This window comes from Eretmochelys imbricata, chromosome 1 (assembly GCF_965152235.1).
Source record: "Eretmochelys imbricata isolate rEreImb1 chromosome 1, rEreImb1.hap1, whole genome shotgun sequence".
In the NCBI taxonomy this organism is placed as follows: Eukaryota; Metazoa; Chordata; order Testudines; family Cheloniidae; genus Eretmochelys; species Eretmochelys imbricata.
This window is the reverse complement of record NC_135572.1, coordinates 98,018,106-98,033,776: the sequence shown is the minus strand read 5'-3', so window position 1 is coordinate 98,033,776 and position 15,671 is coordinate 98,018,106. Positions and strand designations below refer to the sequence as shown.

At 46.2% G+C, this 15,671-nt stretch overlaps 1 protein-coding gene across 1 annotated transcript in view; it reads left to right on the top strand.

Moving 5' to 3' along the window:
* The first annotated feature begins 10,627 nt into the window (after positions 1-10,627).
* Positions 10,628-15,671, top strand: part of DZIP1 (DAZ interacting zinc finger protein 1) — a 71,796-nt gene continuing 66,752 nt past the window's right edge. Inside the window, exon 1 of the mRNA XM_077807041.1 lies at positions 10,628-11,089. Coding sequence (XP_077663167.1) covers positions 10,628-11,089 — 462 coding nt within the window. The remainder of the gene's footprint in view (positions 11,090-15,671) is intronic.

Genomic DNA, 15,671 nt, shown 5'->3' with positions numbered 1-15,671 from the left:
AGTGGGGGCCAGGGCCATGGACAGAAGGGGTGGAACTGGGGAGCCCAAAGCCCCACCGCTGCAGCCTCTGGCTGGGGAGGAGGGGCTCCAGGCTCGGAGCTCCAGCCAGGGCCAAGAGCTCCGCTGGCATGCCAGCTGGGTCCCCAATCGAACTCTCAGCCCCAGCCGGGGCGGTGGGAGGTGGCTGAGAGCAGCAAGCAGGGGCAGGGCCTCGGGGCTAGCCTCCCCAAAGGGAAGCTTCACCTGCTGCTTATGTATGCGTACATGCTGCTTGCATTGGCAATGAGCATATTCACCAGGAGCGCTTGTGTAGATGTAAAGTGCACGCATCGCTGTTAGGTGTCCCAGTATGCCAGCTGCTGCCATCCTACACAGTGCCTTCTGGGATATTTTTGCAGTGTTTTGTGGGATAGTACTGCTTTGTCCAGGGATCTCTGGGAGCTAGGGGTCAAGTTCCAGCATGCAACTTTCTCCATCCCATAATGTCATCCATATCCATAATTTTTCATAGAATCATAGAATATCAGGGTTGGAAGGGACCTCAGGAGGTCATCTAGTCCAACCCCCTGCTCAAAGCAGGACCAATCCCCAACTAAATCATCCCAGCCAGGGCTTTGTCAAGCCTGACCTTAAAAACTTCTAAGGAAGGAGATTCCACCACCTCCCTAGGTAACGCATTCCAGTGCTTCACCACCCTCCTAGTGAAAAAGTTATTCCTAATATCCAACCTAAATCTCCCCCACTGCAACTTGAGACCATTACTCCTTGTTCTGTCATCTGCTATCACTGAGAACAGTCTAGATCCATCCTCTTCGGAACCCCCTTTCAGGTAGTTGAAAGCAGCTATCAAATCCTCCCTCATTCTTCTCTTCCACAGACTAAACAATTCCAGTTCCCTCAGCCTCTCCTCATAAGTCATGTGTTCCAGTCCCCTAATCATTTTTGTTGCCCTCCGCTGGACTCTTTCCAATTTTTCCACATCCTTCTTGTAGTGTGGGGCCCAAAACTGGACACACTACTCCAGATGAGGCCTCACCAATGTCGAATAGAGGGAAACGATCACATCCCTCAGTCTGATGGCAATGCCCCTATTATACATCCCAAAATGCCATTAGCCTTCTTGGCAACAAGGGCACACTGTAGACTCATATTCAGCTTCTCGTCCACTGTAACCCCTAGGTCCTTTTCTGCCGAACTGCTGCCTAGCCATTCGGTCTCTAGTCTGTAGTGGTGCATGGGATTCTTCCTTCCTAAGTGCAGCACTCTGCACTTGTCCTTGTTGAACCTCATCAGATTTCTTTTGGCCCAATCCTCTAATTTGTCTAGGGCCCTCTGTATCCTATCCGTACCCTCCAGCATATCTACCTCTCCTCCCAATTTAGTGTCACCTGCAAACTTGCAGAGGGTGCAATCCACACCATCTTCCAGATCGTTAATGAAGATATTGAACAAAACCGGCCCGAGGACCGACCCTTGGGGCACTCCACTTGATACCGGCTGCCAACTAATCATGGAGCCATTGATCACTACCCGTTGAGCCCGACAATCTAGCCAACTTTCTATCAACCTTATAGTTCATTCATCCAGCCCATACTTCTTTAAGTTGCTGGCAAGAATACTGTGGGAGACCGTGTCAAAAGCTTTGCTAAAGTCAAGGAACAACACGTCCACTGCTTTCCCCTCATCCACAGAGCCAGTTTTCTCGTCATAGAAGGCAATTAGATTAGTCAGGCATGACTTGCCCTTGGTGAATCCATGCTGACTGTTCCTGATCACTTTCCTCTCCTCTAAGTGCTTCAGAATTGACTCCTTGAGGACCTGCTCCATGATTTTTCCAGGGACTGAGGTGAGGCTGACTGGCCTTTAGTTCCCAGGATCCTCCTCCTTCCCTTTTTTAAAGATGGGCACTACATTAGCCTTTTTCCAGTCGTCCGGGACTTCCCCCGATCGCCATGAGTTTTCAAAGATAATGGCCAATGGCTCTGCAATCACATCCGCCCACTCCTTTAGCACTCTTGGATGCAGTGCATCTGGCCCCATGGACTTGTGCTCGTCCAGCTTTTCTAAATAGTCCCGAACCACTTCTTTCTTCACAGAGGGCTGGTCACCTCCTCCCCAGGCTGTGCTGCCCAGTGCAGTAGTCTGGGAGCTGACTTTGTTTGTGAAGACAGAGGCAAAAAAAGCATTGCGTACATTAGCTTTTTCCACATCCTCTGTCACTAGGTTGCCTCCCTCATTCAGTAAGGGGCCCACACTTTCCTTGACTTTCTTCTTGTTGCTAACATACCTGAAGAAACCCTTCTTGTTACTCTTAACATCTCTTGCTAGCTGCACCTCCAGGTGTGATTTGGCCTTCCTGATTTCACTCCTGCATGCCCAAGCAATATTTTTATACTCTTCCCTGGTCATTTGTCCAATCTTCCACTTCTTGTAAGCTTCTTTTTTGTATTTAAGAGCAGCAAGGATTTCACTGTTAAGCCAAGCTGGTCGCCTGCCATATTTACTATTCTTTCTACACATTGGGATGGTTTGTCCCTGTAACCTCAACAAGGATTCTTTAAAATACAGCCAGCCCTCTTGGACTCCTTTCCCCCTCATGTTATTCTCCCAGGGGATCCTGCCCATCAGTTCCCTGAGGAAGTCAAAGTCTGCTTTTCTGAAGTCCAGGGTCCGTATTCTGCTGATCTCCTTTCTTCCCCGTGTCAGGATCCTGAACTTGACCATCTCATGGTCACTGCCCCCCAGGTTCCCATCCACTTTAGTTTCCCCCACTAATTCTTCCCGGTTTGTGAGCAGCAGGTCAAGAAGAGCTCTGCCCCTAGTTGGTTCCTCCAGCACTTGCACCAGGAAATTGTCCCCTACATTTTCTAAAAACTTCCCGGATTGTCTGTGCACTGCTGTATTGCTCTCCCAGCAGATATCAGGGTGATTGAAGTTTCCCATGAGAACCAGGGCCTGCGATCTAGTAACTTCTGTGAGTTGCCGGAAGAAAGCCTCGTCCACCTCATCCCCCTGGTATGGTGGTCTATAGCAAACTCCCACCACGACATCACCCTTGTTGCTTACACTTCTAAACTTAATCCAGAGACACTCAGGTTTTTCTGCAGTTTCATACTTGAGCTCTGAGCAGTCATACTGCTCCCTTACATAGAATGCAACTCCCTCACCTTTTCTGCCCTGCCTGTCCTTCCTGAACAGTTTATATCCATTCATGACAGCATTCCAGTCATGTGAGTTATCCCACCAAGTCTCTGTTATTCCAATAACATCATAATTCCTTGACTGTGCCAGGACTTCCAGGTCTCCCTGCTTGTTTCCCAGGCTTCTTGCAATTGTGTATAGGCACTTGAGATAACTCGTTGATCGTCCCTCTTTCTCAGTATGAGGCAGGAGCCCTGCCCTCTCGCGCGCTCCTGCTCGTGCTTACTCCCAGTATCCCACTTCCCGCTTACCTCAGGGCTTTGGTCTCCTTCCCCTAGTGAATCTAGTTTAAAGCCCTCCTCACTAGGTTAGCCAGCCTGCTTGCGAAGATGCTCTTCCCTCTCTTTGTTAGGTGGAGACCGTCTCTGCCTAGCACTCCTCCTTCTCGGAGCACCGCCCCATGGTCAAAGAATCCAAAGCCTTCTCTCCAACACCACCTGCGTAGCAATTCGTTGACTTCCATGATTCAACGGTCTCTACCCAGGCCTTTTTCTTCCACGGGGAGGGTGGACGAGAACACCACTTGCACCTCAAACTCCTTTATCCTTCTTCCCAGAGCCACGTACTCTGCAGTGATCCACTCAAGGTCATTCTTGGCAGTATCATTGGTGCCCACGTGGAGAAGCAGGAAGGGGTAGCGATCTGAGGGCTTGATGAGTCTCGGCAGTCTCTCCGTCACATCGTGAATCCTAGCTCCTGGCAAGCAGCAGACTTCTTGGTTTTTCCGGTCAGGGCAGCAGGTAGATTACTCAGTCCCCCTGAGGAGAGAGTCTTCGACCACCAGCACCCGCCTCCTTCTCTTGGGACGGTGATCGTGGAACCCCCAACCCTAGGACAGTGCATCTCATGCCTTCCAATCGGCGGAGTCTCCTTCTGCTCCCTTCCCTCAGATGTATCATCTAGTCCACTCTCCGCATTAATACCTGTGGAGAGAACATGAAAACGGTTACTTATCTGTATCTGCATTGCTGGTACATGGATGCTTCCCTTTCTTCTTCTGGAGGTCACATGCTGCCAAATTTCTTCACCATCCTCCTGTCCCCGCAGTGCAGCCTGCTCTGAATCTGCAGAACGTTGTGTCCGTAGAAGCATATCCTGACATCTGTCCAGGAAATCTTCAGTTTCTCTTATGCAACGCAGGGTCGATACCTGTTGCTCCAGACCTTGAACCTTCTCTTCCAATATGAAGACCAGCTTGCACTTTGTACAGACAAAGTCGCTTCTGTCCTGCGGAAGAAAGACAAACATGGCACATCCAGTGCAGGTCACAACAGCTGAACACTCCCCATCCATATTACCTTCCTTCTACGAGCTTCCTCAGGAGTTGTAGTAAGTACTCTTTAAAATAATCCCACAAACCTGCATGGCACTCCTTGGTCTCTGCCATCTCTGACAGAAGTATGGAGTCCACAGAGCTGTGCGTTTGTAACCTTTGGGTGGACTAGAGTTCACTTCATTGCCCTTCTCCAGTGCCTAAAAAAACCCCAATTCCCATAGAAAAGTAGCTGGAGACCCAGAATTCAATCTCTAAGGATTTTCATCAAGGATCGCACAGGGCTAACCTCCCCACATTCGTATCCCGAAAGAAACTAAAGAAATGAATTTAATTAACTAACAACTTTATAAAAACTTACGATAAAGAAACAAATAACAACAATTTAATTTTTACAACATAACATGGCTATTTTATAATCCACATAGATTATTTTCACAGTTCTACATAAATAAAGAAAACAAATTAAAATCAACAGTTCAGTCCCCACAGAAACACAGTGAGAAGAAGAGCTCCGAAAAGCTTAGGTTGAGTTCACCTGAGTCTCAGAGTCTTTGATCACCAATCTATACAGTTTGCTGAGTCTAAAACATTATCTTCCCTCCATTTGCTTATAGGAATCTTCATGGGATCCATGCGGACTCTTCCTCTGTTAAAATCACTGTTAGCCAGTCAGGTAACTGATTAACCAACCACTCAGTTAAGTGTACAGATTTTAAAAAAACAAACCAACCTGTTACAAGAAAATACAAAACTGAGAATAGCAAAATATAAATGACTCGTTCTCGATTACTACATTTAAAGAAAAGTTGGTGAGTCATACTAGTTGAGACAATTTAACTAAAACAGTTTGGCTAAAATAAAAAAAACATTCAAAGTATACAGTTAAAATAGAAGAAATTATTTTTCCCTCCCAATTTCTCCTTTCTGTAATTAACATTACCCATGCTTACATGTTAGAGGGTTAACAATATCACTAACCTGCTGCAAAATGCTTCAGGGTTAGAGGAAACAGCTTGCTTTCTGCTCCTGGGCTCAGCTTCTCCCAACTCACACAGGGCACATGGCCTTTTGTAAAGCAGCTACCCTGACTTCTTGTCCTAATGGAGTCTGACCCCAGCAACAGGGAACCTATTGGAGCATACCCCAAACTACCACAACCACACGCAAAATCCAGATGCTTCTGGATGTGGAGGGCTAGAAACAATGAAGTCCCCAGACACAATTCTCTTCTACCTCCACATGGGCCTCTTAAAGAGGTATCTCCCTATTAGGCACATGGGTTACACGCTATTCTCATGAACATTGAAAATACAGGATGCAAGGTTCTCCTGGATTTTCTGTACCCTCAGGACCCGCAACAACTGGGGACATGAGGATTTCTTTGAGGACAGTTTGCTGAGGGACATAGCGAAAATAATTCAAGGTTGTTGGTGGCCTTCATGGAACACTGGTTGTGGATCTGAGAAACAAAAGCTGACTGCTGATATTGCATCGTAATGCTGGTGGGGCAATCAGCAATGGCTGCAGAACTTTTGGATGCAGAAGGCCACATTCCTGGATCAGTGTGCCAAGCTTGCAGCAACCCTCCAGCACATGGACACCAGAATGAGAGCTACATTGCCAGTGGAGAAGCAAGTGGTGATTGCACTCTGGAAGCTTGCAATACAAGATTGCAATTGGTGGGTGGGAAATAATTTTGGATTTGGAAAATCCACAATGAGGACTGATGTTGTACAGGTGTGTAGGTCCGTTAATTGTATCCTGCTACAAAGGACAGTGACACTCAACAATGTGCAACAGTGGGGTTCCTGAACTGGTAGGATGATAGAGACATACATATCCCTATTTTGACACCAACCCACCTTGCCACAGAGTACATCAACAGAAAGGGTTATTTTTCTATGGTTATACAACTGTTGGCAGATCTCTGGGGATGCTTCACTCATATGAAAATCTCAGTCTTTAAGAACTCATATCTTTAAGAACACGGGACTGTTCAGAAACCTGCTGGCTTTCCTGACCAAAGAATTACCATTGGCTATACTGAAATGCCGATACTGTTTCTAGGGGGGACAGTCTGCACTTTGCTCCCTTGGCTCATGAAGCTATTAATTGGCCACGGCAAGGTGCAGCTAACAGCTCAGCAGGTGCAGAATGACTGTTGAACGTGCTATTGGCAGATTGAAGAGATGCTGGCAGTGCTTGCTTTAGTCACTAGATTGATTCTCAGTAAGAAAAATATCCCAATGGTTATAGCTTCCTGTTTTGTCCTGCATATCTGTGAGGCAAAGGGAAAAAGCTGATGCCAGATATAGGCTGAAGGGGGAATGGCTGTCTGCTGACTCTGAATAGCCAAACACAAGAACTATTACAAGAGCTCAACATAGAGCTATGCAATTGAGGGAGGTTTTGACAGAGCATTTTAATGGCCAGCCACAGTAGTGTTCTCTGGTGGACAGTGTTCTCTGTGCCTGGAGCTCTGGATGTTGCTAAGAACTGTATAGTGCTTACTGTACATTTATAAATATGACTGGGTGTTTTCCTGAAGCTATGAATTATGTGGTGTTTGGTGCGTATTTATAAGTAGTTTGCTTTGCGTATCACTATGCATTCTACAATATTTGTTGTGATGCAAGAAAGATGATTTGATAATCCAAAATTAGAACTTTATTGAATGGGGGGGTGGGGGAACAGCATAGAAAATCAGTGTGCGATAAACCCCACAGGTGATGCTATCCACATTTTTAACATAACTTATTGGGCTGAAAATTTACTATTAAAAAGGAAGTAAACATGTATGTCCACTTCAGTGCACAAATGTAGACAGTTGTGGCTACACATACATGAACCGTAGTCCTCACAGGTCAGTGTATGTGAAGCTGTGGTTTTCCTTGCTGTCCCCAGCTTGGAGTAGCAAGGGTAACAATGTGCCATATAATGCCACATGGTATGTTGGAGCATGGGGGCGGCGACCACGGAGTTCTTCAAGGACTGAAATAGGTGGAGAGTCCAAGATTTTTAAACCTGCGGGTCCATCACAGTCTGCAGCATTTGGGTTTGCAGCCTGAGAAGACTCATTATGTCCTGGTGGGACTTCTGGGTCTGTCTTCTCTGTCTTTTTTCCATGGTATCAGTAATATTGGCCCTCCAAGCCCTTTGTTCACAGTCTGTTGCAGCACTGGCTTGCAGGATCTTGCAGAACATGTCCTCTTTCACCTTTCTCCTCCTCATCAGGGTCAGGAATTCTGCAGATGGGGAGAGGGCTCCCCTTAAGGCCGCCCTGCCAGAAGCTGCTGATAAAAACAGACACATGTACTCCAGGATTTACAATCATAAGGGAAAGCTAAATTTCAAAACTCCCTTCCGTTACTCCCAAAAACACTTTTAATAAGAAATGCTTATTAACACTTCAGCTTTAGAACACCTCTGCATAGCACTGCTCTCCAGCCCCAGCCATGATGAATACAGCCCACCAAGGGCAAGGTGGGAAGGATTTTCTGTTCCACGAAGCTATAAAATTTCAGTCCCTATTCCATGGGTATGAGTATAGAGCAATGGCACTGAATATTGGCACTATTTTCCACAGGTTCTGGTGATCTTAGCTGATATCTCACTCCTCAGGGTAACAAAGGCACAGAGAGCACAGTTGCTGACGTTCTGAACCCGCCCAGGCCTGTATGCCATTAGCCTGTTTACTGCAATGGTGCTAGCCAAACTCATCACAGAGTGGCATAAGAAAGTGCCCTATCATGGAAGAAGAAATAAGGCAGCCATCTCTAGAAATCTTCCGGAGAAGATTGTGGAGTATCTCCATGAAAGTTTCATCAAGATCTCTCTGGTGGATAAAAGGAACATCCCTATGCACATGAAGTGCTCTACATCCCTCCCTCCCCAGCCTAACCAACAGGGGAATGAAAATCAGATGCAACTCTGCTCTGTTTGTTGTACCCCTACCTCTTCTCCTACAAATAAAACAATGAAAAGTCGATATCTTTCTCTTGTTAACTTGGGGATAGACTGAGTGTCATCTTTAAATTTAAACGTGTATGCATTTTGCCTTACACACTTACGCAAGTTCCCTTCCCCTTGATCAGGCTCATCTGCATTTTACCTGGTGGGACTGGTTAGATTGTGGCACGGTCTCAAACAGGTACCAGCTCGTGGCATGGCTGGAGTCACCCACTGCATCTTCCCTCCTACTCCTCCTTGGTGTTCACTGCAGAGGTCTCTGTCTCAGGTTCCTCAAAGATATCCACAGTGGTCTGCTGGATGCTAGTGGGATCTCCACATAGTATGGCATGCAATTCCTTGTAGAAGTGTCAGGACTGCAGCGCAGTACTGGATCTATTGTGCTCCCCTTGATCCCAGCCCAGAGCACCCTCCTGTACCTCAAACCCACCTCCTGTACCTCAAACCTCAAATCCCCAGCCCCACCCCAGAGCCCACACCCCCAACGAGAGCCCTCACCCCCCCCCCACACACACACTCCAACCCCAATTTTGTGAGCATTCATGGCCTGCCATACAATTTCTATTCCCAGATGTGGCCCTCGGGCCAAAAAGTTTGCCCACCCCTGCTCTATACCATTTGGGGAGGTGGTTTTACTGCATCGCTGGAGTTGGCTGAAGACAAATTTGAGTGTAGATACATGCAGGAATAGGTCAACGCAGGGCAACTTACGTCAGTCTAAGTTTGTAGCATAGACCAGGCCTTATTTAAACCAGTTCAAAACCCTGTGTGAACACTCCTAAACTTGGTTTAATATTGATTGAACAAATGAAGCACTTACATAAACTATCTGGTTTACCCGAATTGGTTTAAAAAAAATCACACCTTTAATTAAACCTGTGCAACTTTGAATAAAAACAAGACCCTAATCTCGTGTGTGCACGCATGTGCTCTCTCTGTCCTTCTGTATGGCAGTAGATGTGCATTTTATGTGTATGGGAGTAGATTTTGGTTGTATATGTCATATATGGGGATGAATTATACAAGGGTGTATACTGGAAATGGGAGATGTGAAACGTATGACTAGTGGGTGAGGTGTACTGGAAGGGGTTGTGTGATGTTCATAGGAAATGGCTGGAGGGGAAGAAATGTAGGATGTGTTTGTGGGGTGAATGCTATGTGGAATGTGTATAGGATACAGGGGTGACTGTGAGGATGAGGAGGGTGTACAGTGGGGTGTGTATACAATATGAGTTGTGTAGGGGTGTCTGGGGAGGGGGTGATATGGAATGTGTTTGGAAATGACTGTAAGAATGAGAAGCTGAGGTGTATATGGGAGGGGTTGTGTATGCAGGGGTGCAAGGTGTTCGGGGGTGAGGAAGGATGGTGTGGGGGGGACAAAGTGTTTGGGGATAGAGTGGTGAGGATGGGGTGAGGTGTTTGGGGATGGAAGAGTGAGGCAGTGAGGGGTATGGGGATGAGGAGGTGTTTGAAGATGGGAGGATAAGGAGTATGGGGGTGAGGTGGTTACGGATGGGTGAGTGAGGTGGTGAGGTGTTTGGGGACGAGGGGAGTGAGGCGGTGCAGTGTGTATGGATGAGGGAGTGAGGCGGTGTGAACAAGGGTAGGGGTCAGGTGGGTGGGGATGGGAAGGTGTTTGGGAAGGGGGATGAGGAAGTGAAGGGGGGTGAAGCTGTGGGGGTGGAAAGGTGTTTGGGATGGGGGAATGAGGAAGTGAAGGGGGGTCTGGTGGGTGCGGGTGGGAAGGTGTTTGGGATGGGGGAATGAGGAAGTGAAGGGGGGGTGAGGCCGCAGGGGTGGGAAGGTGTTTGGGATGGGGGATGAGGAAGTGAAGGGGGGTCTGGTGGGTGCGGGTGGGAAGGTGTTTGGGATGGGGGAATGAGGAAGCGAAGGGGGGGTCGGGTGGGAAGGTGTTTGGGATGGGGGAATGAGGAAGGGAAGGGGGGTGAGGAAGTGAAGTGTGTGTGGATGGGGGGCGGGGGAGGTACCAGGCGTCTCACTCTCGCTCTCTCCCCGCAGCTGCCATAGCAACGCGGCAGACGCCGAGCGGCCGGGGCGGGGGCTCCGGGCTCCGCAGCCCGGCGCACGGTCGGAGCCTGAGGCCGGGGCCGGACGCCTGGTGGCAGGACTCGGGGCCCCGCGCCCAGCGGTGCCTCCCGCTCCCCCTGCAGCCCGGCCGGGATGGGCAGCGCCGCCGCGTCGGGCCCCCTACCCGCCTTCCAGTTCCGGCCGCGGCGCGGGAGCCCGGACTGGCGCCGGCTGAGCGCCGTGGACGTGGAGCGGGTGGCGGGCGAGCTGGACGTGGCGGCCCTGCAGGAGCACCTGGGCCACGTCACTTTCTGCAGCGCCGAGCGGCTGCGCTGCCCGCACTGCCAGGGCCCCGCCGACCCGCTGCTGCTCAAGCTGGTGCGCCTGGCGCAGCTCTCCATCGAGTACCTGCTGCACTGCCAGCAGCACCTGGGCGCCCAGCTGCGGGGCCGCGAGCAGGCGCTGCGGGCGGCCGACGCCCAGCTCGGCGAGGTGGGCAAGGAGGCGGCCCGGCGCGCCCAGGAGATGAAGCTGCTGAAGGAGGAGTGCAGGCAGCGGAAGAAGATGATCAGCACCCAGCAGATGATGCTGGAGGCTAGAGCCAGCTATCACCAGGTGAGACCCGCGGTGCAACCGCAGGGCGGGCAGGGACCTTCCTTACCTTGCGGATATGCTCCCCCCCCCTCGCCCCGTCCTTTTCCCATCAAGTTTCAGAGTGGTAGCCCGTGTTCGTCTGTATCAGCAAAAAGGAGGAGGAGTACTTGTGGCACCTCTGCTCAAATAAATTTGTTAGCCTCTAAGGTGCCACAAGTACTCCTTGTTCTTTGTCCCCATCAAAATACCCCAGAGGCTGCGGTTTCATTCCCAGCACTGTGGGGCCAGAATCTCATACAGCTTTAGAGAGGAGGCGTTTGATTTCCAGCTCATCCTATTTACCCATGAGCTTTTTTCAGGCTTGTGTTCATTTCACCATCCTGTGTGACATCCCTAAAGGGACTCTGAAGCAAATGATTAGGTAAGGTGGAAGGCAGACAAAGGAGAATAGGGCACATTAAGTCTTAGAAAAATTAACAGTTTAAGGGTGTATCAGCTTTCTCATTTTTTTTCCCCAGCAACTATTTTGGGAATTTATAACTGCCTTAAAAGTGTTCTGAAATTTAAAGACTATACTGGGCTTAAACTTGGCAAACATGACCTTGGGCCAACTTTGTGTGTGTATTTAAAGTTGATTTAACTCTACTGAAAGATGCTCTAGCCTGACACTCCTGAAAGTCAAAGTTCTGTTTATCCAAATAATAGGTACAGCATAGGTAGGAGCAATGCAAGCTTTCCCATGCTGTACCACCAACGTGTTTCAACCCTGATTAGAGGGAACATCAGCATGTCAGTGGGCTAGGTAAAGTTTTGTTTCTCTAAGATGTCTTGACTAAGGAAAAATTCCATCTTACATTCAGTGGTCCAGTAGGAAGATATATTTTTTGTCCAAAATTCTGTATTTTTAAAAACAAATTATGCTATTTGTTGTATGTTTCCCTCACTTAGGCCCCGGTCTTGTAATGGTATCCATGTGGGCAGAATTCATTAGGACACAGTGCAAATGCAGGGTCCTTGTGGATTCAGCTGCAGGATCGGGGCCTTAAGGAGAAGCTGCTGATGTGATTTGCATTTCAAAAGCTCTAGATTTCTTGTTTGACCAGAGTATCTGACCTGGGTTGAAAATGGAAACAGAGTGAGCCCTTGCATCAGTTGAATTGTAAACTCAACTGAATGTCAAGTAATCCCCTTATTGTATTTGAGAGCACAAATATGTGCATTCTCTTCAAAATACACTTAGGCCCTATCTGGCTGAGTGGAGCCAGAAGAAGAATCAAGCAAAATACTGGGCTTGGATTATAGTTCATCTTCCTTCTTCTGTTCAGTGGCATTTGTCTCATTTTCCATTTAAGGTCATATAAAATAAAAAGTTCTTTCTCCCCCTTTTATGCTTTGGAGTAAATTATTATCTCTAAGAATTAGACATATTTAGTGAGGGGTGAGTTCAGAAAATGATATTGAATAATATCTGTAAAATGGTGTGAGCATTTTGGGTCTGAACTTGGAGGACTCCATGTTATCCATTTCTAGTATTTGTAAGTGCAGGCTGTCTCATAGCCAACAATTACATATCACTTGTCTGTATTAAACATTTGGCTGTCCCGGAGTGCCAGACAATAGGGTTTTTGCTAGTCTTGTGCAGTGGGTAGTTCAGGTTCCATGCCCGTTAAAGCTTTGGCCCCTTTATGAGCAAGGCTGTAAACAGTCACTTGCCTTTCTTAATGCATGTGCACTTTATTTTCAATGTGATGCACAGTAATTGAGTTTTGAGTTTTAAGTTTAATATCTGTAATCCACCTTCAGAACAAGTGAAAACTATAAAAATAGGAACTGTCAAATGGAATTGCTGTTAAGGTGTGATCATTTTAAGGCTCAAAAACTCAAATAATGTCTTTCTTCATGAAGGAATGTCAGCTTTCTACTATATTTGAATTTCTCATATTGTGATGATTTTCACAAGGTCTTAATGTTACATAAAAGCTTTTTTTGTATTTAATACTATGAAAAATAGTTAGAGGAATATTGTCACCAGTAATAGGCACATAGTATAAACATTCCATGTGTTAATTGTTGAATAAGAGCTTGCTTCTACTACATGAGTTTAGTGCTTGAATGGATAATAGTATTTCACAGCCAATTTAATACCATAAATCATGCGCAATCTGTTACAGTGTAAGATCCCCGATGGTTCTTTGCTTTGCTGCCATACTATACCTTCTCTATCTAGGTTTTATGTCAGTACTTCCTTGCATGTATCCAACAAAATGTAACTTAATTATTAATGGTTTTAGTGGTGGTTGCAAGACATGTATATTTAATATCACACTAGCCATCAGTAGTAGAATTTTAAATTCTAGATGAGACCTGGGAATTTGGCTATAATGAACAGATTTTAAATCTGCTGTGCAAGTTTGAAATTGTCTTTTACATTCATATCACATCAGTGTGACTGACTGACTTAAGTGTGCAGTTGTGGCTCCCTCAAGCAGATTTGTATGTTTTAAAACATATACGATAGCCAAGGATAGTTAGCCATCAGACCTTATGAAGAAATGAGGGGTTTTGATTCACAACCTGGTCAATCACTTTCAACAGCTGTACATTTTGTTCATGTACTCTTAAAATGAGCAAAATGTACTTTAAGGATGAATTAAAAAGCTTTAAAATATACCAACAGGATCCAAATTTGATAAAATTCATATCTACATTTATAAAAGATGAGTGTAAACGAATGTGTTAAATACACACCATTAGAGGCAGGACAAATCATAAAGAATGTGTAAATGTTCTGTAGTATATTTTGTATAAAAAAACGAAGTATGTAATTCGGCACCTTACTACCTCCTCTGCTGTTATATTTGTCCTGAAAGGTTGGGTGCGAGGCAGATTCTTTAAGGTTTGTGGTATATGAATCAGTGAGTTTTTGCTGTATTTTGTTATTACTTTGGATCCTAATAAACATTGCTTTTATTTATCTGCAACTGTCCCCCTTTCTTGCTCCAGCTCCTCCTCCCTATTATTCTCTCCAGCATGATTCCCCCCACAACTCTACTTTTCCTTATCTCATTCCCTTTCTAAGTGTCCTGAAAAGCAGTAATGCTAAAAATGTCTAAGGATAGTAGGTTTCTTCAAATTTCATCAGAGTTTTCAGTATAATATGGGAAGGAAACAAAAAGTCAATGCAATTTTGTGCTGCAAACATTGTATTCTGGGATGGGAGCTAATAAATATTTACATAGCTCTGGCACCATCACACCTGGAATTGCTTTTACTTTCTGGGAATTTTATTAATTCAGAGGAGGGTGAATGAGCTACAGAAGACCTTTGAGGGCTGGGGAGATTGATTTATGAGAAAAGGCTAGGGCCCTGATCCTGCATTAGAATCTGCTAAAGTCAATGGAACTCCGCATTAGTGGAACCTGATGCAGGATCAGAGCCATAATAGAGATATGCCTTGACTGTCTCGTGATTAGGGTAGGGTTGCCAGGTGTCCAGTTTTTGACAGGAAAGTCCAGTTACTGCAGGCTGGGGAGGCAGGGAGGTGCTGGATGATTACCCATGCCAGCCCCTATTCAGCCAGGGCCGCCTCCTATCTGCATTGGGCGACTGCAACTCCCAGCCTGGCTCCACTGGTGAGTCCCTTCCGACCTGGGCAGAGGGGAAAAGCAGTGAGTGACGGGGGGAGAGAGGAAGAGAAGTGAATGGGGTGCGGTGTCTTGGGGGCGGGGGTGAAGAGGTGGGGCAGGAGTAGGGTCTGGGGCGGGGGAAGAGGGCTGAGTGGGGGATGTTCTGGCACTCTTGCTGGAGTGTCCAGTTTTAAAACATTATAAAGTTGGCAACCATAGATTAAGGGGTGGGATGTGTCCCGATAACAATATGCAGAATGGAAGAATTTTAGCATAGTAAAAGAAGGTATTCATATATAATAATTTATCAAAAGTAGGGATGGAATCCCCATTTCTTGGCACATTTAAAACTAGACTCTACAAAGCACAAGTAATCTTACACAACCACATTGCCTGGATGACCTATGGTATTTTATGATTCAACCTCCCACTCCCCCCATCCCAACATGGATATATAGTTCAAAGTGTGCACTGTTAAATGCCAAATTTCTCCGTTCAGCTATTGTTGAGTTATATATATTGGAAGGAGAGAAAGTGTGGCAATACAATTTCACAATGGGAAAGTACATGTATTTTTCTTTTCAGTTTTTGTAATCCAAAATAGTGGCATGGATATTCCTCGTAATTCACGTTTTTTAAAACCAAACTTGGAGCATTTCAGCCCAAATGGAGATTTTATTTTAAAGTTAAGAGTGAGTGATAATAAGGGTAATAATTTAAACTTGTTTTCCACTCTAATTATAACATTAATTAGAAAGTGTGTTTGTGTCTTTTCTCACAATATTGTCAATCATCGTCTTGTCTTGACTAGAATGCCAGACATTCTCAAGTGTCTATGACCTTATCACTTTCTAGTGGCTTAATCTTACAGATGATATGATTCCTAACATTACTACTCAAGCTTGAATATTTCATCGGTTATCACCAGCATGCTATGTGATTTAAATTGAATAATGTTGGAATTCAAATCAGTATCA